General features: G+C 53.7%; 1 protein-coding gene across 2 annotated transcripts in view; it reads left to right on the forward strand.

The window, feature by feature from the left end:
- The first annotated feature begins 2535 nt into the window (after positions 1-2535).
- Positions 2536-25210, forward strand: part of BCAS4 (breast carcinoma amplified sequence 4) — a 55909-nt gene continuing 33234 nt past the window's right edge. Inside the window, exons 1-2 of one of the 2 annotated variants that reach the window (XM_036064683.2) lie at positions 2536-2780; positions 17894-17965. In XM_036064683.2, coding sequence (XP_035920576.2) covers positions 2601-2780; positions 17894-17965 — 252 coding nt within the window. In that variant the 5' untranslated portion in view covers positions 2536-2600. The remainder of the gene's footprint in view (positions 2781-17893; positions 17966-25210) is intronic. The other variant, XM_036064678.2, reaches the window with a different exon arrangement.

Below are 25210 nucleotides of genomic sequence, written 5' to 3' on the forward strand. Positions count from 1 at the left end.
AACTGGGAGAATTGACCTTGAAAAGACACAAACAGGCAACCATTTTGTAGCTGGAGGTGAAGCCAGATGGGGGTGGGGGTGGGGGGTGGCAGGGTGTGTGACCCTGGGGCCCAGCTAAGGGACTCCTACTATGGCTCCAGGGGGCCTCGCCGGCACCCCCACCCCCCAGGCTGGGAGAGAGCCCGCTGCCTGCACCCGCGGAGGACTCCCAAGCAGGAGACCAGAGGCGCAGCTCTGAGCCGGGCTTGGGCGCCAGAGGGAGCTCGTGGGGACACGCCACGGCTCCATCCCTGCAGCTGGTTCAAACTGGTTTGGGCAGGGTGCGGCCCTGGCAGGCTGCATGCCAGGCCTCAGGCTTGCTGCCTGCCCCTGGGTATCCCCAAGAGCTGGGGACCGGGGGCAGGGTGCTGGGGCACAGCCAAGCAGCACTGAGAGGCCCGGAGACTTTTACAGTCAGTCCCCTTTGTTGAAAACCATTGATGTGGCCTCCCACGGGGGTCCCCGGGGAATGCCCGCAGCAAGAGGGAGCCCCTAAATAGGGGTCATTCCCAGACTTTGGCGAGCATCAGAATCAACTGCAAAGCTGTTAAGAGGCGAATGCCTATAGCTCCCCAGAGATTCTGATTCAGAAAGTTGGGGGAGGGCTCCGGGCATCTGTATTTTTAGCAAAATGTTTCTAAGGCATAATCACACATTTAGGGGGAAGAAAAAAAATCCTGACAGCAAAATGACTGTTGGCTAGCCAACTCAGCCCAGGGTAGAAATCACTGAGAGGCTGGTGAAGAGCACAGATCCTTCCCCAGATACCCCGTCTCCGGGGCAAGGGGGTCTGAGCAATCTGCACTTTTAGATAATATCCCAGGCCTTTTATTTGCCTTGCTTTTAATGAGTCATTTTGGGCATTCAATAGGTTTAACTCTGACAGCAAACATCAGCAGAAGAAAGAAAACGTTACAAATATAATCGAAACCCCGTTCATAAGCCTTCTCCATCCCCTCCCCCCACCACTTTCCTGCATGTGGCCTGCACGGTTCCCAGGCGCCGCTTTATACGTGTTCTCCATATGGTTGTAGCCATACACAATCTACAGTGCGGTTTTGCATGTTTTTAAAAACTTTATGTTAATGGCAGCGTGCCCTACGGAGCCTTCTGCAACTTGTCTTTTTTTTTTTTTTCTTTCTTTCTTCTTAGCATTATGTTTGTGAGTCTCATCCACCAGGGGAAGTTTGCTGAAGTCATCTGAAGTCAGTTCTGGGCTTTTCTGAGAGAGGGTCCCAGCCCACCTGAAGGGGTGAGGGTCTGGGCTTGGTTCCTGGGTGTCTGTGTGATGAGAGGCAGGGCTCTGAGCATCAGGAAAACCACGACGGTAATGAACGGCCAAATTCAGGTTCCGTGAGTTCCTATCAAGTCCTTTAACGAACCACCTGTGGCCCAAATCTTTGCCAAGATATTTCCAGAAAGCGACCCTGACCTGAGGGCCCGAATGTTTGGGCAGAGATATGGAGAAATGGGCGGGAAGCAGATGTGGAAGTGGGAATTGTACGAATCGTACGGTGACAGCTCACCCACAAGACGGATCGAGCATGTGCTTACGTCCCCTACCTAGGGTTGTCAGATAAACTCTGCATTTAGATTTAACCGGGGGCCGGGCGGGGAGGGGGGCGAGGGGAGGGGAGCGAGGAACGAGGGGCGTGGCGTATATTTATTTACAACCCTAAGCCCAGCCTGATTTTGCTCCACGAATGCAACATTAAAAAAAAAAAAAAAAAAAGGACGTCATAGGAAAAATTAGAACTCTGGACTTCCCTATACCTCCACGATTTTTAGGATTTTCCTCATTAGGATTTCCTCATTGGGTCTACACAAACCTCCCAGGGGTGTGTGTGTATGCGGGGGAGGTGGGTCAAACTTAGAGCATTTACGAATTCCCTGGGGGGTTTATTTTAAAAGCTGCTCCTGGGAGGAAAAGGACCACTACAGCCGGTTTCCCTAATTCCCAGGACTCTCCGCCTGGCGCAAACAAGTTGCTGGAATTAGGGCGGCCTTGGGGGCGGGCGCTTCGGTCTTTAAATGAAAGGATCCCCTGGACGGCCGTTCTCTATCCTGGATGCTGGAATCACCCGCGGAGCTTTAAAACCTACTGATGCCCAAGCCCCACCCCCGGGATTCCGGCTGAATCGGCCGGGGTGAGGCCTGGCTTCCGGGCTTCTGAAAGCTCCCCGGGGCATTCTAAAGTGCTGTGGGGGCTGGGAACCGTGGCTCCGCCCGGATTCCAATGAAAAGGGGTGGTCTATACTGGCGGTTCTCAAACTCGGCTGTATGTTGGCATCACCAGGCGAACTTCAGAAAATACTGGTGCCCAGGTCCCAACCCTAGAGACTGTGTGTGAGCGGGACTTTGGAGGTTTTAAGGGTCCCAGGTGATTGCAATCTGCAGGCGGGTTCGAGAAGCTTTGCTCTACCAGGTGGTGCGAGGGCCGGGCGCAGTGAGCGCCGCTCGCCACTGGGTGGCGCTGCCCACTCGGCCCGGCGCTCGGGGAGGCGCGCTGGGCCGCGGCCGGGTGCGCACCTGCCCCGCCTCCTCCAGGCGGGCCACGGGGCATGCAGCCGGTCGGGGGCGGGGCTCCGAGGCCGGGATGCGGCCCCGGGCTCCCCGGCAGCCTCCGCCAGCTGGACCCCGTCGCGCTCCTGATGCTGCTCGTGGACGCCGACCGGCCGGAGCCCGTGCGCAGCGGGGCGCGCGAGCTCGCGCTCTTCCTGACCCCCGAGCCCGGGGCCGAGGTAGGGGACGGGGGATGGCAGTAGGCGAAGCCGGGTCTCGGGGTTGGGGGGTCTGGGCCCTCGCACCCCGGGGCAGGAAAGGGTGGGTGCGGCCTCCGGAGCGCCGGGACCCGAACCCTTGGCGTCCGCGCCGCATCCTCTCGCACCCGGCGCAGGGGCCCGAGGGCCGCCTCCTTTGCGGAGAGGTGATGCCTGGCGCCACCCAGAGATACGCGGCAGGTCGCGCCGCTCCCTCCTCCAGCCGACAAGGCCCCCGGGGACCCAGACTCGCGTCGCATCCCGACCAGGGCCCCCAGCATCGGCGGGGACGGGGGAGCGAGGCGCGCTCGGAGCTGCTGCCCTTTGCCAGGCGGGGCCCTGGGGAGGCCGGCCCCGGGTCCTGCCCCCGGCCGGGCGCTCAGCCCTCTCGGCTCCGAGCCGGGTGCAGAGGCCCGGGAGGAGGCGGGCAGGCTGCGTCTGTGCGGGGAAGCCCCGGGCCTTGGTCCTGCTGTTGCTAAGAGGGAAAATACCTCGTCTCTATCTGTACTTTCTATTTTAAAAGCACAGAATAAAAAGTGGATCTGAAACTAGGCCCTTCATCTTCCAGCTGAAGCCAGTCTGTTAACAGTGCCGTGAAAAATGTTATTTATCCAAGTCCGCCAGGAGTTATTTAAGGCTTGAATTCAACTCATTCTCTTTTTAAATCTCAAAAGCAGGACGGAAGTACAGCCAATAAAGGGTGAGCACCCTCTCCTTTTTCTCTGCGTCCCCAACTCCAGTCCCCAGAGATAACCATCACCAACAATGTGGTGTACCTCATCCCAGACACTTAAAAAATGCATTTACAAACGTGGGTGTGCATATATATTAATAATACTGTGTGTTATCTTTTGTAAAACCCCACATGATACTGTAATACTGTTCTGCAATTTGCTTTTTTCCACTCAAAATAGCATGGACAAATGGGGAGTGACTGCTAATGATGAGGTACAGGGCTTTTCAGGGTGATGAAAATGTTCTGGGATTAGTGGTGATGGTTGCACAACTTTGTGAATATACTGAAAACCACAGAACTGTACACTTCTAAAGGGTGAATTTTATGATACGTGAATTACATCTCAATTTTACAAAATAGCGTGGACATATTTTCATGTCAGAATGTATCCATAAGAGCTGTCCAATAGAAATATAATCTGAGCCACAAATATGAGCCATTCATGTAATTTGAAATGTTCTGGAAGCCACATAAAAAAGGAAAAAGAAACAGGTGAAATTAGTCTCAATATACTTAAAGTAACAGTGCCTCCAAAATGTCAATCGTTTTAACATGTAATCAATGTAAAAAAAAATTTAACGAGATTTTTACTTTTTTTTGGTACTAGGTTTTCAAAATCAGGCTTTTAATTTTTTTATTTTTGAAAGCGAGAGAGAGATGGGGAGGGGGAAGGGCAGAGGACGACGGAGAGAGAATCTTAAGTAGACTCCACTCCCAGCCCAGAGCCTGTCTTGGGGCTTGATCTCACGATCCCAAGATCATGACCTGAGCTGAAATCAAGAGTTGGACACTTAACCAACTGAGCCACCCAGGCAGCCCCAAATCAAGCTTTTATATTGAACTTACAACACATCTCTGTTTGGACCAGCCACATTCTAAGTGTTCAATAGTCCTGTGAGGCTGGTGGCTTCCGTGTGGGAGAGCGCAGGTCTCTATCGTTCTTTGTCTTCGTAATATCCCACAAAGAAGTAATAATTACTCCTGTTTCCTGGGCACATACTAGTGCTAGCAGTGTGCCAAACCCTGTTCCCACCGACCCAGTGGCCAGGAGGTTTTTAGGTCGATTTTATAGCTGAGGAAACGGAGGCCCTCACAGAATCAGTGCCATCCGCTGGAGGGACTGTAATTTATGACCCCTGCCCCCAGGGACGGACGTTCGGGTTGTCTACAGTTTTTCACTGGTTTAAGGAATGTGAGTGTCTTTCTCGTTCCTTCTCTCCCTTGCTCTCAGCAGAGAGATGTCATTGTGCCCAGCGGCTGAACCTCAGCTTCATTTTGTCTCTATTAGGGACAGCCTTCAAGAGAAACTGCGTGTATTAACTTCATTTTCTCACTCAGGGCTCTCTTTAACTCAGACACGGGCTGGCTCACACTCATTTGTGAGGGATGTAATGAAGAGCCCAGCTCCCTGTAGCTCGGTGCAGCAATAAACCCACTTAGAGCGCTGTCTGAAGTTTATTTACCAGAAGAAGCAGAAACTGCTGGAGCAGAGTCACTTGCAACCTCTACTTAAAGTTTAATTCATTAGTGGGTCCCCGCACTGAGGCTGTTTGCAGCTGGGTCAATGAGCTGGAAAAGGGAGATCTGGTTTGGGAACAGGCCTGGACAGCTGGGCCCTTCTCCCGGGGCCACTTCTGGCTTTTAAATGGATCCCAGACCAGCCGACTCCAGTCCTAGGGGTGTCCTGGGGTTCCCAGTGAATGGGCCTGCTGCATGTAACACCTTGAACCTCTACTACGTACGTGCCAGGAGCTGGGGACAGCAGTGAAACATGCAGGGGCCCTGCTCTCAGGACACCATTGGACCAAAGACACGTCACACACAAAAGCTCTAGATGGTGACGCGGTGGTGTGGTAGAGGGTATCAGTGTGAGTCAGCAGGACAGGGGGCGGGCAAGGTCTCTCCAGGGAAGCGGAGACCTGAGTGGTACCCACTGAAGAATGTGCAAGAAAGAGGAAGCCCAGGGACCTGACTTTTTTGGGGTGCAGTCAGGGAGGGCTTCCTTGAGGCGGCAGCATTTTAGGTTGAGCCCTAAAGTGTGAATGAGACCTGGCCAGGCTAGGAGGAGAAAAATCACCCAGGCAGAGGGAACAAAACCTGCAGAGGCCCTGGGGTGGGACGAAGCAGGGTGCCCTTCGGGATAGAAGAACAGCAGGTGGGAGGGGGAGCCATGGGAGGTGTGGCTAGCGAGGAGGGCAGAAGCCGTGCCCAGGACTGCAGTCTGTCTCCCAGGATCCAGGCGCTGCGGCAGGGTCGCATGCGACAGCAGCGGGCAGGTGAGTGTTTTACTGTTTCCCGTGCCTTTAGGGTATTCTGTTCAACCGGTTTTTTGTGTGTTTTACTTTCTCTCTTTTTCTGGTTTGAACTTCCTCTTTCAGGAGGAGTTTCAGGGCAGTCTCCAGATGGCAGAGAGAGAGAGAGACGTTTGCCTCTTGGGTGCGCTCTGATTTATGGGGGCAGGTCGCTCAGGGCGCTCCCGAATGGCTGAGTGCTGATACCCACCCACGGGTGAATTCCTGGCTAGGCTCTTTCAAAATCCTGTTTGGTTCCTCTGCTGGGACACAGGACAGGCTTGTGAGGTTCATGGCCTGGATGGAAGGAAGTCAAGTCAGCACTTTCTCAGGCCCAGGGTCTCTGCTTGAGTGAGCAGAGGATGATGGCGGAGAAAACACCTGGGTCTTTTTTTTTTTTTTAAGATTTTATTTATTTATTTGACAGAGAGAGAGAGTTAGCGAGAGCAGGAACACAAGCAGGGGGAGTGGGAGAGGGAGAAGCAGGCTTCCCGCCGAGCAGGGAGCCCGACACAGGGCTCAATCCCAGGACCCTGGGATCATGACCCGAGCCGAAGGTAGACGCCCAACGACTGAGCCACCCAGGCGCCCCAACACCTGGGTCTTTTAACTGCATGTGGACTAGATCAGCGGTTGCAAACTGGTGGCCCCCAGTGCTGAATCTGGCACTCTGATGTGATTGGATCTGTCAACGTAGGGTTTCTTAAATGGAGGATTCTCATGAAAAGCTCTGAGTTTCTGGTTTATTTAAAATATTAGGCAGTCTATTGTTTTGTTTTGTTTTTAAGTAAGCTCTATGCCCAATGTGGGGCTTGAACCCACCACCCCGAGTTAAGAGTCACCTGCTCCACCAACCGAGCCAGCCAGGCGCCCCTCAGTCAGCAGAGCAGGTGACTCTTGATCTCAAGGTCATGAGCTCAAGCCCCACGTTGGGCGTCGAGTCAAAAAAATGAAATAAAACATTAGCCGGTCTGGTAGGTCTGGGTCCCTGTTTGCCACAGTCCGCACTCCTCCCTGTTGTCTTCCCCGTACCGAAGCTAGCATCAGTTACCATTTACCTTTGTGCTTGAACTTTTGATTTTTCTTTCTTTTTTTTTTTTTTAAAGATTTTATTTATTTATTTGAGAGAGAGAATGAGAGAGAGAGAGCATGAGATGGGGGAGGGTCAGAGGGAGAAGCAGACTCCCTGCCGAGCAGGAAGCCCGATGCGGGACTCGATCCTGGGACTCCAGGATCATGAACTGAGCCGAAGGCAGTCGCCCAACCAACTGAGCCACCCAGGTGCCCAAACTTTTGATTTTTCTGTCATCTTGTAGGGGAAAAAACGGAACGACTTCTCCAAACCATGTGTTTGGACTAAAGTAGGAAAACAAACTAGCCAAGGATGCCCTGGAGTTTCATGAAAAAAGACATCAAAGAGGCTGTTTCTTTGTGAAAGCAAAGGATGCTCTATTATGTCCATCCTGCAAACACCATGTGCTTATGCCCACCCCCCCCACATGGGTCCTGCCCTTGTGACCTGCTGGTCCACTTTCCGAGTTCAAGTGGGGGATGTTCAGATGCCCTGTCTCCAGATGTAGTTCTGTGTTCATTTATTCCTCAGATCTTCATGGTGAGCCCGCTGGGTGCCAGGCACTGTGCTGGGTGGAGTACCAGGGAGAGGCCTGCGAGGCCGAGAGGGTGCGTGCCCTCAAGGACTGGTGTCGCAGTGAGGGAGGTGAGCAGACAGTCATGATCAAGCAGAGTCATTAAATGGTGCTCAGTGCCATGAAGGAGACAGTGGAGGGACGATGACAGACACACAGGGAGGCTTGGAGGGAACCACCAGGCAAACCTCCAGCAGCGCGTGCATGGCCGAGGGGCAAACGTGAGGAACGGGGAGTGGGTGGACCTTGGCGGCCAAGGGCGAGAGTGGGCAGGGCGAGACCAGGGCCCAGGGCCAGGGGGAGGGCTCTGGATTCGATCCTAGGGTCCTGGCCGTGAGCAGGGGTGCGCTGGCCCTCAGCAGGGGAAAGCCGTGATCGGGTTCCTGGCCTCACGGCTACAGGGCTGGAATGTGTTTGCAGAGGCTGGAGCGGGAGCAGGGGAACCACAGATGCGGCCGTCCGAGGGCACGTGGCCTGAGCTGGCCATGTTCCCTGAATCAGAACCTTTGGAGGCGTGAGGGGCCAAGGCCAAGGCGGGTACTTGAAGGGGGCAGCCTCTCTCAGAGGGAAGTTCCTGTCTTTCTACCCAGTGGAAGGGGTCATCCCTGGGTCTGAACATCCTGCGGAGGGAGTCAGCTCTGGGTGGCAGCGCCCGGCTCCAGGGGAGAAAGGCGAGGTGCACGGAGGTGTGCGTGGTGTATACAACAACGTAAACAGCAAAAAACCCACACCTATTTCATGCATCTATAAATAGAAGATGAAGTCAAAGCAGTCTCCAGGGGTGGGGCGGGGCATAGCCAAGGTCGAGAGCGCCGATATAGGGCATGGTACCCAAACTTTGCGGAAGGTTGGAGTCCTCTGGGGATCTTCAAAAAAATCATTCTGGTGCTTGTCACGTGTACCACCCCCAGCAGCCCCCCAAACCCCAGGTAGTCTGATTTCACTGGTACGAGTGCCACCTGGACACTGGCATTCTGAAAGCTCTCCAGCAGGGTTTTAAGCCTGGAGTGACCTAGACTGATGGGTGTGTTGGAAAATCAGTGTGGTTGCTGATTATGGGGGGCCACCTGTGAACAAGGCCCAGGGCTGGGGGGCTGGGCTGGTAAACACCCCCCTGGGGATTCTGATGGCCAGCCTGCTTCCAGCGGCAGCGCCACGAGGGAGCCCATCTGTCCTGCCTGCTGCTTTGTCCACAGCACCGAGTGACTTGGTTCATATCAGTTAAAGAAACATCCTTTATGGCTATGTGGACCCCCCCCCCAATCCTGCTCCTGCCCAGGCCTCGTGGGGGGGAGGCGCGGGCTCTGAAGCCACTCGGCCTGGGGTCGGACCTCGGCCCTGTGCTCAGTGCCCCTCTGCGCCTCGAAGGCTCATCTCATACGGCGGTTGGGGGGTTGGATGAGTGAATCCACAGGCGACGTGTGGCGCAGGGTCTGGCCCGTGGTCAGCAGGCTGGGCAACATCAGCTGCAGTTGTTCGTTCACTCATTCTGCAGGTGTTGGTCGAGCAGGTGCTGGGTGCAGACACCTTCCCAGGTGCTGGGAGGGAGAATACGTGAGAGATGCTTTTGTCCTTAGGGACAGCAGGTGTGGGGGGTGATGCACAATAATTGTTCAGTACAGTGTTGGCAGTGGGGATTTCGGCCCTTTCCAGCGCTTCACTGGTGCTGAAGATCGTGAGTTTTCACTCACCAGCACGGCCTCGTGGAGGCCTGGAAACCCGGTGTGCACTCTTTGCCCTGCGTACATGATTCCGGTTTTGGGTTTGCAAAACGAGGTTGCTGAGCCCACGGTCCACATGAGCCACAAGTTTGCCTAAAGCTGTCTTGGGTTCTGAATCATTCCTTGGTGCAAGTGTGACAGAAATGTGGCCTCAGTGTTCTTTTCAAGTGAACTGGAGCTCGTTTTGCTCTTAAAATAAGTTTTGTTTTAAAAAATAAAACGTGGGGCGCCTGGGTGGCTCAGTCACTAAGCGTCTGCCTTTGGCTCAGGTCATGATCCCAGGGTCCTGGGATCGAGCCCCACATCGGGCTCCCTGCTCCGCGGGAAGCCTGCTTCTCCCTCTCCCACTCCCCCTGCTTGTGTTCCCTCTCTCGCTGTGTCTCTCTCTGTCAAATAAATAAAATCTTTAAAAAAAATAAAATAAAAATAAAAAAATAAAAAATAAAATGGGTCTGCATACATCACAAAATTCCAAGGTCCCAGTGGCCAAGGAGTGGTTAGGGCGCTTCCTCCCACCCAGTTCCCCGGCCCCTTGCTGCTCGAGCGGAGGCCACCGCTGTTCCTGTCCGTGTCCCCTTCCCACAGGCATCACAGGTCCTTCCCCAGCCCCACCTGTAGCCTTCCATTGGTGTATCCTGCTTCTTTCACTCAGTATGTCTTGGAGATCTTCCCGTATGAGCACACAGAGAGCTGCCCGATTATTTTTAGCTGCTCAACAGAATTGCATTGTCTGGATTTCAGTTCAGGCAGCCATTTCTCTACTGATGGATGATTAAGTTACGTGGATTCTTTACTCCCACAAAACCTGTTGCAAGAGGAGCTCTGTCCACACATCATTTTGCATTTGTGCAAATATGTCTGTCAGATAAATACCTCGTGGGGGAATTCCTGGGTCCAACGGTACCTGCATTCTAAATTTTGGTTGCTGTTGCCAAATAAACCCTTTTAGAAACCAGGATCAGGGCAAGCGTGGTAGAGTGGCTCAAACCTTGAGGTCAAGGGTCCCTCAAGGCCTGGATGGGAACTCTTTTTTTTTTTTTTAAGATTTTATTTACTTATTTGACAGAGAGAGAGACAGTGAGAGAGGGAACACAAGCAGGGGGAGTGGGAGAGGGAGAAGCAGGCTTCCCGCCGAGCAGGGAGCCTGATGCGGGGCTCGATCCCAGGACCCCGGGATCATGACCTGAGCCGAAGGCAGACGCCAAACAACTGAGCCACCCAGGCACCCCTGGATGGGAACTCTTGTTTGCCCCGTTTTGGGGCCCGAGAGGAAGGAGTTCCTGTGTCCTCTCTTTGGGAAGTGGGTTGTCTCCGGACGCGTCGGGTCCGTCCAGGCCCCAGCTCCCCGGGGGCCCTTCCATCCTGCGTACAGAGACGAGGCTGTTCTTTCTGCCTCCTGTCAGGCTGGCAGAAGAGTGGACGCCGACATTAACAAGGCCTTTACTTTGCTGTCATCTGAAGGGGCCCCCACGACTGCTTTGGGAGAAGAGGTGACATTCCTGTTTGCGTGTCCAGGGCGAGGGCAGGCCCCACGATCCTTCATTTTGGCCCCGGTCGGTCGTGTCCTTGGGGACCCCGGGCCCACCCAGCCGGAGGAAGCCCAGGGGGCAGGCAGCAGGCATGGTGTCGGCAGAAGCCGAAAAACCCGCCCTGGAACTTGGCTCGGCTGCAGGTGGGTGTCCTCTGGCTGGCACTGTGATTTGATTTGAAAAATGCTAAGTAGTTGCCAAATTCTAAAAAAGAGGAGTTTTCTCATAAAAAATCCAATGTCTGTCTTCTCTGAAATATTGCAACAGAAGAGGTCTTCAGTGGCCCTGTTCCTGGCCTGGCTGAACGGGCCTTGTGCTTTCCTAGGAGGGTTCTCATGTGCACGTGTGCGTGCGTGTGTAAACCGCGTTATTGCGATATAATATACCATACAATTAAAGTGTACAACTTAATGGCTTTTTGTGGAGCCATCAACCCAAATCAATTTTAGAACATCTTCATTACCCCCAGAAGAAACCCTGTATCCCTCAGCTCCTGTTCCCCGATGACCCTCATTGGTCTATGTTCTGTCTCTATAGATTTGGCTATTCTGGACAATTCATATATGCTTACTTTTTATTTTTATTTTTTAAGATTTATTTATTTGAGAGAGAGAGCATGAGCAGGGGGAAGGGCAGAGGGAGAGAGAGAAGCAGACTCCCTGCTGAGCGCAGAGCCCCATGCGATGCAGGGCTCCGTGCGGGGCTCGATCCTACGACCCTGAGATCATGACCTGAGCTGAAGCCAAGAGTCGGACGCTCAACCAACTGAGCCACCCGGGTGCCCCATATATCCTTGTGTTAAAGACACAAGCCAGAGGTTTAAAGGCCACACTCAGCCTGCAGACAGGTTTGTTTGGCTGTCATACTGTGTTTTAATTTGGGGGGTTTTGAATTCTCAAACTGGGAAAGGTTGCATAAATTCCTGGGTCACTGTCTGTCTTGAACGAAACAGGTTTGGCACATTCCCACCTGGTTCACTCTCTGGGGTCCAGTAGCAGCCGCCCACTTTAGATGGGGAAGGGGTCTCCTGTTATCCACAATCCCCACCCCTCCCTGTTGTCTCTCTGCCTGGAAACTGGGTATTAGCTGCCACTCACTATCCTGTGTTTGCTCTGTGTTTCTTAGAGAAAAGTAGAAGGTCTCTTTCAAATGTGAGAAACCGAAAATAAGCAGTGTGCAGAAAGCATATTCCCTTGTAGTCATTTCCTGCCTGGCTTCTGTGTCCACTGCATTGGAAGGCGGTAGGGTCCCAGTTACAACCGTCTTTCGTATGGGTATGGCATCTCACCGAGAGTAACCCAGAGAAGTTACTTCATTGACCCTTCTCAGCTTCCATCTCACGGCAGAGTCTGAGGATTGTTTTCCCCCAACTTTCAGATGGTAAACCAGGGCACGGAGATGTCAGAGTATAGTTAAGACCACACAGCATAACATGCAAGGGTGGGGCCGGAGCGCGGTCTGGGCTGCGGTTCTCAGGCTATAGCCCCGCCAGGAAGGCTTCTTTCTTCCTCCTTCCCTTGCTCATTTTTCTTTTCTTCCCCGCTCCCTTCTTCCCTCCTTTCCTGCAACAGGTGTTCTCTAGGCACTGTACTGGTTACCAATTGCCAGGTAACAAACTAGCCCAAGTCTTCGTGGCTGAAAACAGCCACCGTGTTATGGTACGTGATTCTGCAGGTCTGCGGGGCTCCCCTGAGCGGTTCTGCACCCACAGTGCTGGCTGGGCTCCGGGGGCTGCATTCTGCTGGAGCCTGGCTGTACGCAACATGGCCTCACTCATGTCAGGCAGTTGGTGCTGGCTGGGGGACCTCAGTCCTCCACGCGGCCACTCTCGTCCTGTGGTCTCCAGCAGCATTGCCTGCACTGATTCCCATGGCCATTGTCTTCCGAGAGGGTGAATCAGATGCTGCAAGGTCTCTTGATGTCACAAAGCATTGCTTGCAGCCGTTTTATTGGTCAGAGCAAGTCACGGGCCAGGCCAGATTCGGGGGGAGGGAAGAGTGGATCCCACCTCTTCCTGGGCAGGGTGGCAGAATCAGATTGCCCAAAGGTATGCAGACGGGAGAGGGTCAGAGGGACAGCTCCGCAAGTGTGAGCCACCTACTAGGTGTCAGGCATTGCTCTGGGCCCTGGGAATGCAAAGGTGAATGGAAGGCACTAAGACCCCTGCCCTGTGTGGGCTTTTATTTGGGTGGAGGAAGATGACACGAAACAGGCAAAATGTATAAGATGTTAGACAGTGATGAAGGCTGAAGAGAGAAATAAATTGGTGCAGGACAGGGAGTGGTGGGGACTACAAGGCCAGGGAAGGCCTCACTGAGGAGAGATGGTTGAGCAAAGGCTGAAAGGAAGTGTGCAGTGAGCTTTGTCAATAATGGGAACAGCAGGTGCAAAGGCCCTGGGGTGAGGATGTGGTTGGTGTAGTTGATGCGGAGTGAGCTGTGGACAGTGAGGTCAGAGAGCAGATGGAGGGTCCAGATGGCGTGGGGCTGGTGAGGCATCTATTAGGTGTCTGCTGAGGGAGGTGGAGGACAGGGGAGGACTTTTTTTTTGTTTCTAATTCAGATATAATTCATGTAACAAAACATTTACTATTTTAAAGTATACAGTTCAGTGGGTTTTAGTCCATTCACTATGTTGTGCGAACATCACCATGACCTCGTTCCAGAGCATTTCCGTCCCCCAAGAAAGGAACCCCATGACCGTTAGCACTTCTTCCCTCATTCTCCCGCTGCCCATTACCCCCCAGCCAGTGATCTGCTTTCTGTCTCTGTGGATTTGCCTCTTCTGAACATTTCACCTAAAAGGAATCATGTGATACTTGGCCTTTTGTGTCGGGCTTCTTTCACTCAGCTTCATGTTTTCGAGGATTATCCATGCTCTAACATGTATCGGGTCGACATTCCTTTTTATTGCCACATAATATTTCTTTTCTTTTCTTTTTTTTTTTTTTTAAAGATTTTATTTATTTGTTTGACAGAGAGCACAAGAGGGGCAGAGGCAGAGGGAGAAACAGGCTCCCCGCTGAGCAGGGACCCCGATGCAGGACTCGATCCCAGGACCCCAGAACCATGACCTGAGCCGAAGGCAGATGCTTCACCGACTGAGCCACCCAGGCGCCCCTGCCACATAATATTTCCATAGCGTGGACGTGGCACATTTTGTTTGTTCATTCATCACTTGATGGACCTTAAGTTGGTTCCACTTTTCGGCTCTCATGAATAATGCACACGTTTTCGTAAGAACATCGTGTTCCCAGTTCCCTGGGCTATGTTGCTGGGTCACAGGGTAACTGCATCTCACCTTCTGAAAGAGTGCCAGACTGGGGTCCACAGCAGCGGCGCCGGGTCACACGGCCCCCAGCGGCGTGCCAGGGTTCCAGGGGCTCCCGACGCTTAGTGGCATTTGTCATCGTCCAGTTTGCAGCTGTAGGGGTCCGGTGGCCGCGAGGCCAGACGGCGGAAGACTTCCTGCCGACGAGGGCTTTGGTTTTGACAGAAGAGTAAGCGGAAGCGGGGGCCAGCGAGCGAGGACTGTGCCCGGTGCCAGGGTGGCGGCGAGAGGGGCGGACAGAAGCGGTGGGCTTCGGGCCACGGTCCGAAGGTGGCCCAGAGAGGATTTGCAAACACACTGGATGGGCCGGGCTGAGGAAGGAAGGTGCGTCAAGGATGCTCCCAGGTGCGGGGGCCTGGGTGGCTCAGTCAGTTAAGCGGCTGCCTTCGGCTCAGGTCATGATCCCAGGGTCCTGGGATCGAGTCCCGCATCGGGCTCCCTGCTCAGTGGGGAGCCTGCTTCTCCCTCTTCCTCTGCCTGTCTCCCACTCCCCCTGCTTGTGCTCTCTCTCTCTCACTCTCTCTCTCTGTGTCAAATAAATAAAGTCTTAAAAAAAAAAAAAAGATGCGCCCAGGTGTCTGGCCTGAGCAATGGACAGTGGGGTTTCCACTTGCTGAGTTGGAGAAGCCCATGGTGGAGGGTCTGTTTGTGGGGTTTTGGGTGCCCGTCACTGGTGGGCCGGGGCCGGTCCCGTTTTGACTCCCTGGCATGCCCAGCTGGGAAGGTGGGATTGGCACTTGGGGAGTTTGATGTAAGAAAGGAAATGCCATGATTCACGTGTGTTAAAAATGCCCACCCATCGGCCCCGCCGGCCGTGCCCTGAGTGTCACTCCAGGCGAGCCATTTGCCTTCCCCTCGGAGTGGGACAGTTTATGCCCAGGGAGGTGCACAGGAGGGCGAGGGCATTCATTTCGCTGACGGGCTGGTGAACAAGGCCTGTGGGCTGCCGCCTTCAGGACTCTCATTTCTGAGGCCACTTAGGGGATTATCTTGAGAGAAAATTGTCCTGTGAATGATTTGTGGGCATGATGGGGTGGCTAATCCTGAGCTCCTTCCTGTTGGTTGGGAATGTCTCAGGGCTCGTTTCTCCTCAGCTGGCCAGTCAGCAAATGCTTTCTCAGCTCTCTCCTGCCCTGGGGCCCTGCCCCAGGATGGGGGGGGAGAGGGGGGGATGGAGACTGTAGCTGACAGGCAGCAATAAAGGGGACACACCTCCCCTCCTCTCCAAAGAGCCTCTTCGTAGTTATAAACTTCAGCTCTTCAGAGTGCTCAGGGTCAAATCTGGCTTCAGAGTTTATTAGCTGTGTGACCTTGAGCGAGTGACTTAAGCTCTCTGGCCCTCTGTTTCTCAGTCCATAAAATGGGGGAAATTATAGCTCCTACTGTGTAGAGGTCTTGTGAGAACCAAATGAAATAATCCCTATATTAGCAATTAGCCATTGTTTTTATTATCTAGTGAGAGAGATACATAAAGCAACCACTTATTACACACCTACTGTGCGTCCGCCCTCTGTCAACTGATCGGACCACATTCATTATGTGAGGTTAACGTCCTAACAACCTGCCAGACCGCTGTGAAGGCAATATCACAGGGGAGCCGACCGAAATGCAGAAGTCACACCCTTGAATGAAGGTCCCACGGTTGGCAAAAGAGAGGATGGGATTTGAACCCGGGACTGACTAGCCTCCTTCCCGAACCCGCCAGGGTAGGGGGAGATGTGCTTCCTCTGAGCAAAGAGCTTCAGGCCCCGCCGGGGAAGGAGGTGGCCCGTCCAGCTGGGGCGAGGGCATCCGTGTCCCTCTGCAGGTGTTGCCTTCCTCGGCGGGTCTGGGGTCTGGGGTGTCTGCATCTGCACCCTGGGGGGGCCTCCCCCGCCCATCTGTGCCCTTCTCCCGCTTCATCCCCCCCTCTGCGAGCAGAAGGAAGCGACCAACCTTCCTGTCTCCCATCTCTCTGGCCTCTTGTCTCCTTCCCTCCTTAGCGCATTAAAGGCTTCTTTTCCTGTGATCTTACTTCTTGGGGGGCGGAGAGAACTTCCTGTGTGTCTCTCAGTCCTCCCTCCGCTGTGGTCCCCTTCCTTGTCAAGCCTCCCCCGTGCAGGCACAGAAATAGTCCCAGCTGCGAGATGAAGGTTCCAGAGTTTAAAATTGCAACTCGGTACTATTTTTACTCCAGCCAGAAAGATTTTTTTTTTTTTTTTTTGCACAGCCATTGATTTTGTGGTGTTAGCAACGGCTCCTGCCCCAAGCAGCGGGCCCCGGCAGGGCATCACCCTCTGTCCCGGGACAAGCAGGCGATGAGGGGAGGTGTCGGGGCACAGGTACCAGGCCTGCCCAGAAATGTCTGGGGCTGCCTCCCTGGAGCGGAACCGTCTGGCCCGGGTAAGCCCGAGCAAGTGGCTCACGTTCTCGGCGACCTTTCTTGCTAGATGCCTGGTCATTACAGAAACAAAACAAAACCGAAAAGAGGTATTTGAGAAGTCCTGAACACGGTCCATACTTGAGGGGGGAGAAAAAAGGTTCAAACTAATTTTTGCACACGTGATTTAAACGGGGTTGTAAACTGGCGGACCCTTTCAAGGTCATGTTTGGCTTGGCCCGTGCTTGGCAGGACATGAATCCATGCTACCATTTAAAAATTGGGACATTTTCATGGGCGCCTGGGTGGCTCAGTTGGTTAAGCGACTGCCTTCGGCTCAGGTCATGATCCTGGAGTCCCGGGATCGAGTCCCGCATCGGGCTCCCTGCTCGGCGGGGAGTCTGCTTCTCCCTCTCCCACTCCCCCCTCTTGTGCTCTCTCTCTCTCTCTCTCTCACTCTCTCTCTCAAAAAAAAAAAAAAAAAAAAAACTTTAAAAAATAAAAAATAAAAAAATAAAAATTGGGACATTTTCCATAACTCTAAAATTTCTGGCTTCTCTTGAAAAATGGAAGGCTCTGGCAGCCCCGAGTCTGTGTTTACTGATGGCTGCTGGATGTTCTAGATTTGGGCAAGCACTTTCAGATCGCCGCAAAGCCCCGGCAGCCTGCTTTACTCCTTGATGTCACTCATGACGTCACTACCCAGCCCTGGTACCTCGAGGTTTGAACCCTTCAGATAACATAAAGCACTCGAGTCTCCCTTTGTTAGACACTGTTCCCCAATTCCTACTCCCCAGGGCCAAGGAAGCACCATTAATAGGTTGCCAGATAAACTACAGGATGCCCAGTTCAATTTGAATTTCAGATTGAATGATCATTTGGTGTAAGTACATCCCCTAACTACTAGCAGTTTGGTCTGGATGGTTCCAGGCCTTTCTGGTAAACCGCGTACGTCCTTCGTGTGTTGGTATAAGGATGGGTTTCTATTTCTGCCTCTTCTGCCTCTTGTGTTAACTCTCCGTGGTGTTTGTTAGGGGGTGTTTCTCACGGTTTGTAAGAGCTTTGAGGCTGTGGACTCAAGCCCAGTGGGAATCCTGGCCCCACCACTTGCTAGCTGTGTGAGCTCGAGCAGGCTTACCTCACCCCTGAGCCTCAGTTTCCTCATCTGAACAATGGGATAATAAGGGTAGCTTTGTCCTGTTTCTTGCTAGTTTTCATTCTTCTCCTCTCTTGTGAAATCTGCACGGAGTGGATGGGCCATGGTGGCTTTAACCAGGCCTCTGTCCACAGGCGTCAAGATTGTGGCCAGCTTATGACGATTTTAAATGAGGCTAGGAGAGGTTTTGAAAAGGGAAAGGAGGTCTGAAGGGAACTGGGCAGATAATCTTAAGATTTAGTTTGCTTTAAAAAAAAAAAAAACAGTGAAGGGCGTTTGTCTCCCTGGAAACCACTTGCTAATCTCCAGGATATTGTCTCTTTTCAGGCGAAGGAGGTGGAGGAGACCATCGAGGGGATGCTCCTCAGGCTGGAAGAGTTCTGCAGCCTGACTGACATGGTGAGTGTCTGCCTGGGAGGCGTGGATTTAGGCCCAGGCCAGACTCCAGGCCCTTCCTGGAGTTTTCTGGGGAAGCCATTTTGGTGGTGATTTAGCAACCAGAAGGAATGGGGCAGCGGCCAGCGGTGAGGGGAAAACCACGCGCACACTCTCTCTCACACTCTCTCGCGCTCTCTCAACACCAAGGCTTCCTGAGGCGGCCATCTTGATAACGCCCATCCCCCCCAGATGGCTCTTATTCCACCGAGGAGCCCGGCGTGGGCCACCAGGTGGCACTCTCGGGCACCGATGCGGGGAGCCGTTCAGCGGGGATGCTAAGACTATATTTAACTTTCCTCGGCTCTGCGCGGTCCGCCAGGCAAACATGGAGACGGCCAGGAAATGGCTTCAGGCCTGCAAGGCCTAGAGGAGCCTCTGGCCCAGGCTGTAGCCCGAGGCAGGGTTGGGCGTCAGGTTCCTTCCCGAATCCTTCTGCTCTCTCGGCTTTTGCCTCCCACTCTGTTCTGTTGGATCAAATCCCCTTGGCTGGGTGGAGAAGAAGATGGAAGATGGTGCCTTAGGCCCAGAAGACAAGGTCTCCACTCCAAATCCTGTAAAAAAAAAAAAAAAAAATCTCCTCTAGATCCTTGTGTCCCCAGAACTGTAGCCAGCCAGGTGTGGGGCCCTGAGGAGCCATGATAGAATTTTCTGGAAGCTCCCAGCAGCCTGGGTTTAAGGCTTCTGCCCGAAGACCCAAAAGGTAGAGCTCCATATTGTGATCAGGCCCTGCCTCTCCCTGGAGCAGAGGAAGCCCAGCTGGAGCCAGGGGGGTAGATTTGTGCCCCTGTGAAGCACGTGTCTGGAGAAGTGTTTGTGAGAGCCCAAGGGTAAAACACTAACAGCAGACTGGACGTTTATTGAACACCTACTTGGTGCCAGACACGGTGTGAAGCGTGATGTCCGTATCACCCCATTTCTCCTTGAAGCAGCACAAGGCAATGGGCACCGTGTCATCCCCATTCATTCAACAGACCTTCCTCGTGCCATCCTATGGGGACACAGCAGTGAACAAGACAGAAATGTCCTCAAGAGAACATGTGTGTGTTTTTCTCTTGAGAACCAATTTTCTAGTTTGGGTGTGGGTCCAGGTGGGAGCCAGGAATGAGACAGACTTTGAACAGCCCAGATAGTCCTTTCTTCATCACCAGCCATTGGGCACCTTCCCTGACGGGGCGCCATGGTGAGCCTGAGGGTGCAAAGAGAGTCAGCTTTGTCTCCGTTCCCCCTGCTGCGGGAGCCCACTGTGTGTGACCAGGGCTGTCACCCAGTGTTGAAGCACCAGCCTGAAGGTGTGTTCAAGGTGCAAAGGGAGACTGCAGAGGTCTTGAAGAGGGAGAGAGGGTCTAGAAGGAACTGGGCACATGATCCTAAGACTTAATTTGCTTAAAAAAAAAAAAAAAAGTGAAGAGCAGAGGCGTTAAATTCTGCCTGGGAAATTGGGAAGGCTTTGCAGAACAGGTGGTGATTAATTTGGGGCTTGAAGAAGGAACAGAAATAATTCAGCCGCCGGGGAGGGTGAGCGTCCAGACAGAGGCACCGACCCGTGGGTATGGTGTGCTGGGCACAGTGTGGACCCTGGGGGCCCACAGGCAGGGGGCGGATTTGGAAGATGGGTGGACTGGTGACCCAGGGACACTCTGTTCTCAAGTTCAGCCATCCTCCTCCTTGAAAGGAGACCCATTATCTGCCTGAGGGGAGAGCTTGGGGCAGGAGTCAGCCTGGATGGGGAGAGGTGCCCGGCCACCCTATCTTAGAAATCGCCAAGGCTTCCCGGGGTGGGGAGCTGAGTGTGTCACCTGGAGGCCAAGGGCTCAGGCAGCGCTGATAAGGCCCTCCTCGAACCAGAAGCCTGGCGATGCATTTCTACAACGATTTTAAGACTGAGATCATGCACATGACCCATGGACCCAGTCCCGCCTACAGATATGTTGGATGTTTCTGGAAGGAAAAGAAAAAGGAATTTGCTGCTGACATTTATAGAATGTCATGCAAAAAATCAGGATTTCTGGCTTCTTTTGGAAGAGCAAAGATCTGGCTCCCCTGGGGTGCGTGGGCCCACCTGGCCAGCATCGGCCAGAGTGGTGTCGTGGTCACCCTGCTGTGGACAGCGCGTGAGCTCTCCAGCGGTCGCCGTCCACTGCTCCTGTGAGGGGCTCCCCGACTCCAGGGCCACCTGCCAGGTACATCCATCACGTGCTCATGTGTGTTTTATGGCAGAGTGTGTTTCTCAGTACTTTGGGCCCTACTGAAAGCAGGCAAATGAAACGAGACCAAGAGGGTCCTGTGTTTTAAGAAAGGGAACAGAGTGGGGTTCCCATGGGGGGGACAACCATTTCATGAGTGTGTATGTAAACGAGTGCACCTGCATTCAGAGAATGTGTCTGGTACGATGCTTTTGTGGCCCCTGCAACAGTGCTCAGTGCTGACGCCGTTTAGATTCTGGAAATCCTCCTGCCCCAACAGCTGAGGCTCAGTTTACCTGGTGCATCTGTGCACGTGGCACGGAGAGAGGCGTCCAGCTCTCAGCCTTGGCTTGGAACCTCCTTTTCTTGTTTGATCCAAGCTAGGGATGAGTGGGGACCTCTGGAGAGCAGGTGATGTTATACCATGGACACTGTCCCCTGGGTCCCTGCGTTGGCCTTTGGAAACACTGATCAAGTTAGAGGTCTGAGAGAGGCCAGGCTCTCTGGTACACAGTCCAGAGGGAAGCCGCTCCATTTCCGATCACATCAGGCTGTTAGAAACGAGAGTCCGGCTTCCTGTCTGATGCATTAACTCCACAGCCAGCCTGTCCTTGATCGCTCTATGTGACTGGAATTCACGACCCTGCGCCTGCCACCTGTTTAGACCTTAGATATAATGCTGGTAGCTGCCACTTTGAGCTCTGACTCTTCCTGCTGTGGGGCCTTGGGCACAGCCCGTCCCCTCTCTGTACCTTTCTTTTCTCTTCTGTAAAATGGACATAATGGTCCTGATTGTCTAGGGCTGCATCAGACTACCCCAGAACTTAGAGGTGTGTGTTATGCGGGCCAGGCCAGGGCCCAGAGGGGACGGTGCATCTGAGCTGCGTGCCACCCACTGGGGCAGGGATGTCCAGGTGGCTCCTCTCACTTGTCTGACATCTGGGCTGGGAGCGCTGCGCGGCCGGGGACTGGTTGGTGTAACTTCTCCCCACGCAGCCTCTCCTCGGGGCTGGCCTGGGCTTCCGGAGCGTGGCGTCTGGCCTCCCGAAGCAAGCATTCCAGCAGAGGGGAAGCGGAAGCCGCCAGGTCTCTGGAGGGTTGGGTATGGAAACTGACGGTCTCACTTCTGTCATATGTTACTGGTCACAACGGTCAACACACCCAGATCCAAGGGGAGAGGACACAGACCCCACGTGTCCATGGAAGGAACAGGAAGAATTTGTAGCCCTCTTTAATCTACCGCAAACGGTATCCTTCTCAGAGTTAGGGTGCGGACTCGATGAGGCGGGGATGTGCTCGTTCCGTCCTCTAGACTGACCACAGTGAAGAAGACCGATGGTAGCAAGTGCGGGCAAGCGTGGGGCAGCAGAAACACTTGTTCACGTGCTGGTGGAAACGCCACATGGCACAGCTGCTTCGGAAACGGTGTGGCAGCTTCTCACGAAGTCACACGTGCGCTGACCCTACATCCCAGCAATTGTAAAGCGAGGTAGTTACCCAAGAGAGGTGAAAGCGACGGTCCACAAAGACCCGTACACAAATGTTCCGGAGCAGCTTCGTTCACGATGCCCCAAACCAGAAGCAGCCCGAATGCAAAAGAACAAAGCGCCCCAAACATCATGGGTGCCTCACGAACGTGAAGCCCGGGGGAAGGAGTCAGACACAGATTTGCACGGTGGTGGAAGCCGGATCGTGGTCCGCTCTGGGAGGGCGGTTGTGGCTGGAGCCTTCTGGGCTGCTGGGTGTTCGACACGTTGGCTGGGTGCTGTTGACGCGGATGCGGGCACTCGTACACATTCGTCCGGCTGCCCGCTTAAGGCCGAGCCCTTCGCCGTCTGTCATTTCCTACATTCAAATAAAAATAACTGCTTAGCAGGGTGCCGGCTCTGTGGGAGGTGACCCGTGCATGGTGGCTCGTCATTATCAAAGCACCAGAAGGTCGTGACACCGGTGAGGATTTGTACGGCCTCCAGCTCGGTGCCCTCTGGAGTTCGGGCACCTTGTCCGAGCCCTCAGAACCCCACCCCTGGCAGGGAGCAGACTCTTACTTCGCTCCCATGGATGGAGAAAATTCTCTGTTGGCCTTGGTCCAGCACTTGCATTTGGCATTGGTGTGTGTTCTTGGGTCAAGTGCATTTGGCTCTCCTTCCTGGAGGCCCTGAATCATCCTGGACAGCCGTCTTTGCTCAGTGATAACCCCCACATCCGCTGCCCAGACTTCTGGGCTCTGGAGGCCAGCTCCGGGGAGGTGGGTGACCAGGCTGGGGAAGGGTCTGCCAGGTCCTCAGGCCAATAAAGCTGGCTGGGCGTTCGTCCTGGCAGAGGCTCAGCCAGCATTGATTCCTCGCTGACCTCTCTTCGCTCAGATGCATGTGACATGATGGTGTGAAGTGGGTGTGAGGAAAGAAATGTGTTGCTTTCCTTTGACTCGCCTGTAAGAAGAGAAGCGCCCAGGGCTGCCACGGACGCCATGCTGGGAGACTCTAGGGAGCGGTAGGGACTATGGTTAACCAACGGGGGCAGCTTTACCCAGCTCTAGCCGACTGCTGTCACATGGGCCACGGGCTCAGGGCGGCCAGGTCCTCTGCTTTTTCACAAGAAGCTAGAAATCTGGGCTTCTCAGGGAAATATCCTTCGTTTCAGATCGTGGCACCTGGTGTGGGTGCGCTTCGGTTTTTCTCAGACATGACGCAGGCTGACTCTGCAAGGCCTGGCAGAACATGTGCACTGACCTCTGGTGTCACCGGTGGCCTCAGACCAACCTGGATAGGAACCTTCCATCTGCCACTCGGTAGCCCTGTGACCTTGGGCCGGCTCCATTTCGTTTTCCTGTCCTTGCTCATTGTCCTCAGCCACGAAAGGTTGAAGATAAAATCCTTTCTGATTCCCAGGGCCTGTTCTCAGCACGTGGCGAAGGTTCGTGGGGTGCTGCCCTTGTGCCCCTCCCACCCTTATTTTCCACCTTCCAGTTCCCAGCTCATGGGGAACCACAAGAAAGGTTTGGGGGCCTTTCAGACCCCCAGGATTACTCTCTACTTTCCCCCCACGCACGCGCAGCCTGCCATCCGGGCAGCTTTAGCTAGCTCCCCATGGCCTGCAATTCCAGTAATCGGAGAGGAGCCTTCAGAGAGGGGCCTTCTTGCCCGGCCCCAGATGCTCTCTTCCTTGGGTTCCTTCAGAGCTAGAGGAAGGGAAGGACGTGCTCCGTGAATCTCCTCTCTGCAGCATTCCCTTCTCTCCGGTCGGTGGGTCACTAGGACCAGGCCCTCCTGATTTTCTTTGTTCTCACCCTATTCATTTTTTTAGAAATTAGCAGAAAGAAAAGATTTGCATTTGATCCACTGTGTCCCGCCCCTGCTGTGAGTTATCTACTCTTCGTTGAGTCACTGAACCTTGGTGATTTCTCCAGTTTAGCCTTGTGGCGGGGAGGGGATGGGTCTGTCTCTAGAGATTTGGCCTTGGGGGAAGAAAGGGAAAATATTGAGGGCTTTTTCCTGACAAGGGGCAAAAATGCAGGTGCCTACAGGAGCCAGGCAGGATCTGGACCTGAGTGAAGGGGGCAGGGGGTGAGGCATTAGGGAGGGGTGGTGACTGTGTCACCAGGGAGCTCATGCCCCACCTGGAAGTTGCCACCACTGCTCAGCCCAGCCTTTCGCGCCAGGGAGACTTAGGCCCAGTGTTGCCAGAGGGGCTGACTTTTAAGACACCTTGTAAAGCCCTACTTAATCACTTGAGTATTTTATTTATTTATTTATTATTTCTTATTTTTTAAAGATTTTATTTATTTATTTGACAGAGAGAGAGAGAGAGAGCGAGAGAGGGAACACAAGCAGGGGGAGTGGGAGAGGGAGAAGCAGGCTTCCCGCCGAGCAGGGAGCCTGATGCGGGGCTCGATCCCAGGACCCCGGGATCATGACCTGAGCCGAAGGGAGACGCTTAACCACTGAGCCACCCAGGCGCCCCTCACTTGAGTATTTTAAAGCCATGTTTATATGTTTTGTTTTGCAATAGTTTTAGATTTACAGGAAGAGAGCAGGGATGGTACCGAGGGTTCCCACACGCCCCTCAGCCAGCCTCCCCCCGGAGCGAGCATCTCACGTGGCCACCGTACCTTCGCCGGAACTAAGAAGCCCACATGGGTGTGTTGCTCACTAAGCTCCACACTTGATTCTCCTTTCGCAGGCTCCCTACTGATGTCCTCTTTCTGGCCAAGGTCCCACAGTGCATTCGGTTGTCCTGTCCACTTGGTCTCCTCCTCTGTGACGTTTTAGTCTTTCCTGGCTTTTCGTGACCTTGGCAGTTTTGCGGAGCTCTGGTCAGGTATTTTGTAGAGGGTCCCTCAGCTTGGGTTTGTCTGATGGTTTTCTGGTGGTTGGACGGGGTGGCGGGTTTCTGGAGAGAATCCACAGAGGTGGCATCATGTCAGGGGCGCTTGGCCCCCGTGGTCCCCTTCCCGTAGCCTGTGTCCCGTCATTTCTTCCTGACAGACTCTCATGGATTCCTGTTGTCCTTCGAGTTATAATCCCATATCGCCTTATGTATTCTCTTGTCCAGATTATTCCCGCTACGGCCATTTGGCTCTTTCTGGTTGGCTCCTGTGTAAACACTCCCTTACAGAGCGCCTGGCTGGCCCCATCACTGGAGCAGGCGACTCTCGATCTCAGGGTCGTGAGTTCGAGCCCCATGCTGGGCATAGAGATTACCTAAGGAAAAATATGTTTAAAAACAACCAAAAAACACTCCCTTACGTTTTGGAACTAGAAGATTCTTCAGGGGCTTGTTTTCCCTGCCCCACCTCTAGAATCAGCCATTTCTCCTAAGAGCCCCGCTTGAATCTTGAAGTTGGAAATTAAGTCAAATTAAAAAACTCAGACACTTTGCGAACCACACGAGGTGCATGTGTGGGCCCCATCCAGTCAGAGGTGGTCTTGTTTAACCTCCAAAGCATTCTTTCAAGAGAAGTACTGTATGGTCCCCATCTTATAGACTAGGAAACCGAGGCACGGGGAGGTCAGGGCAGAGA

Source organism: Halichoerus grypus, chromosome 10, assembly GCF_964656455.1.
Source record: "Halichoerus grypus chromosome 10, mHalGry1.hap1.1, whole genome shotgun sequence".
NCBI classification, from domain to species: Eukaryota; Metazoa; Chordata; class Mammalia; order Carnivora; family Phocidae; genus Halichoerus; species Halichoerus grypus.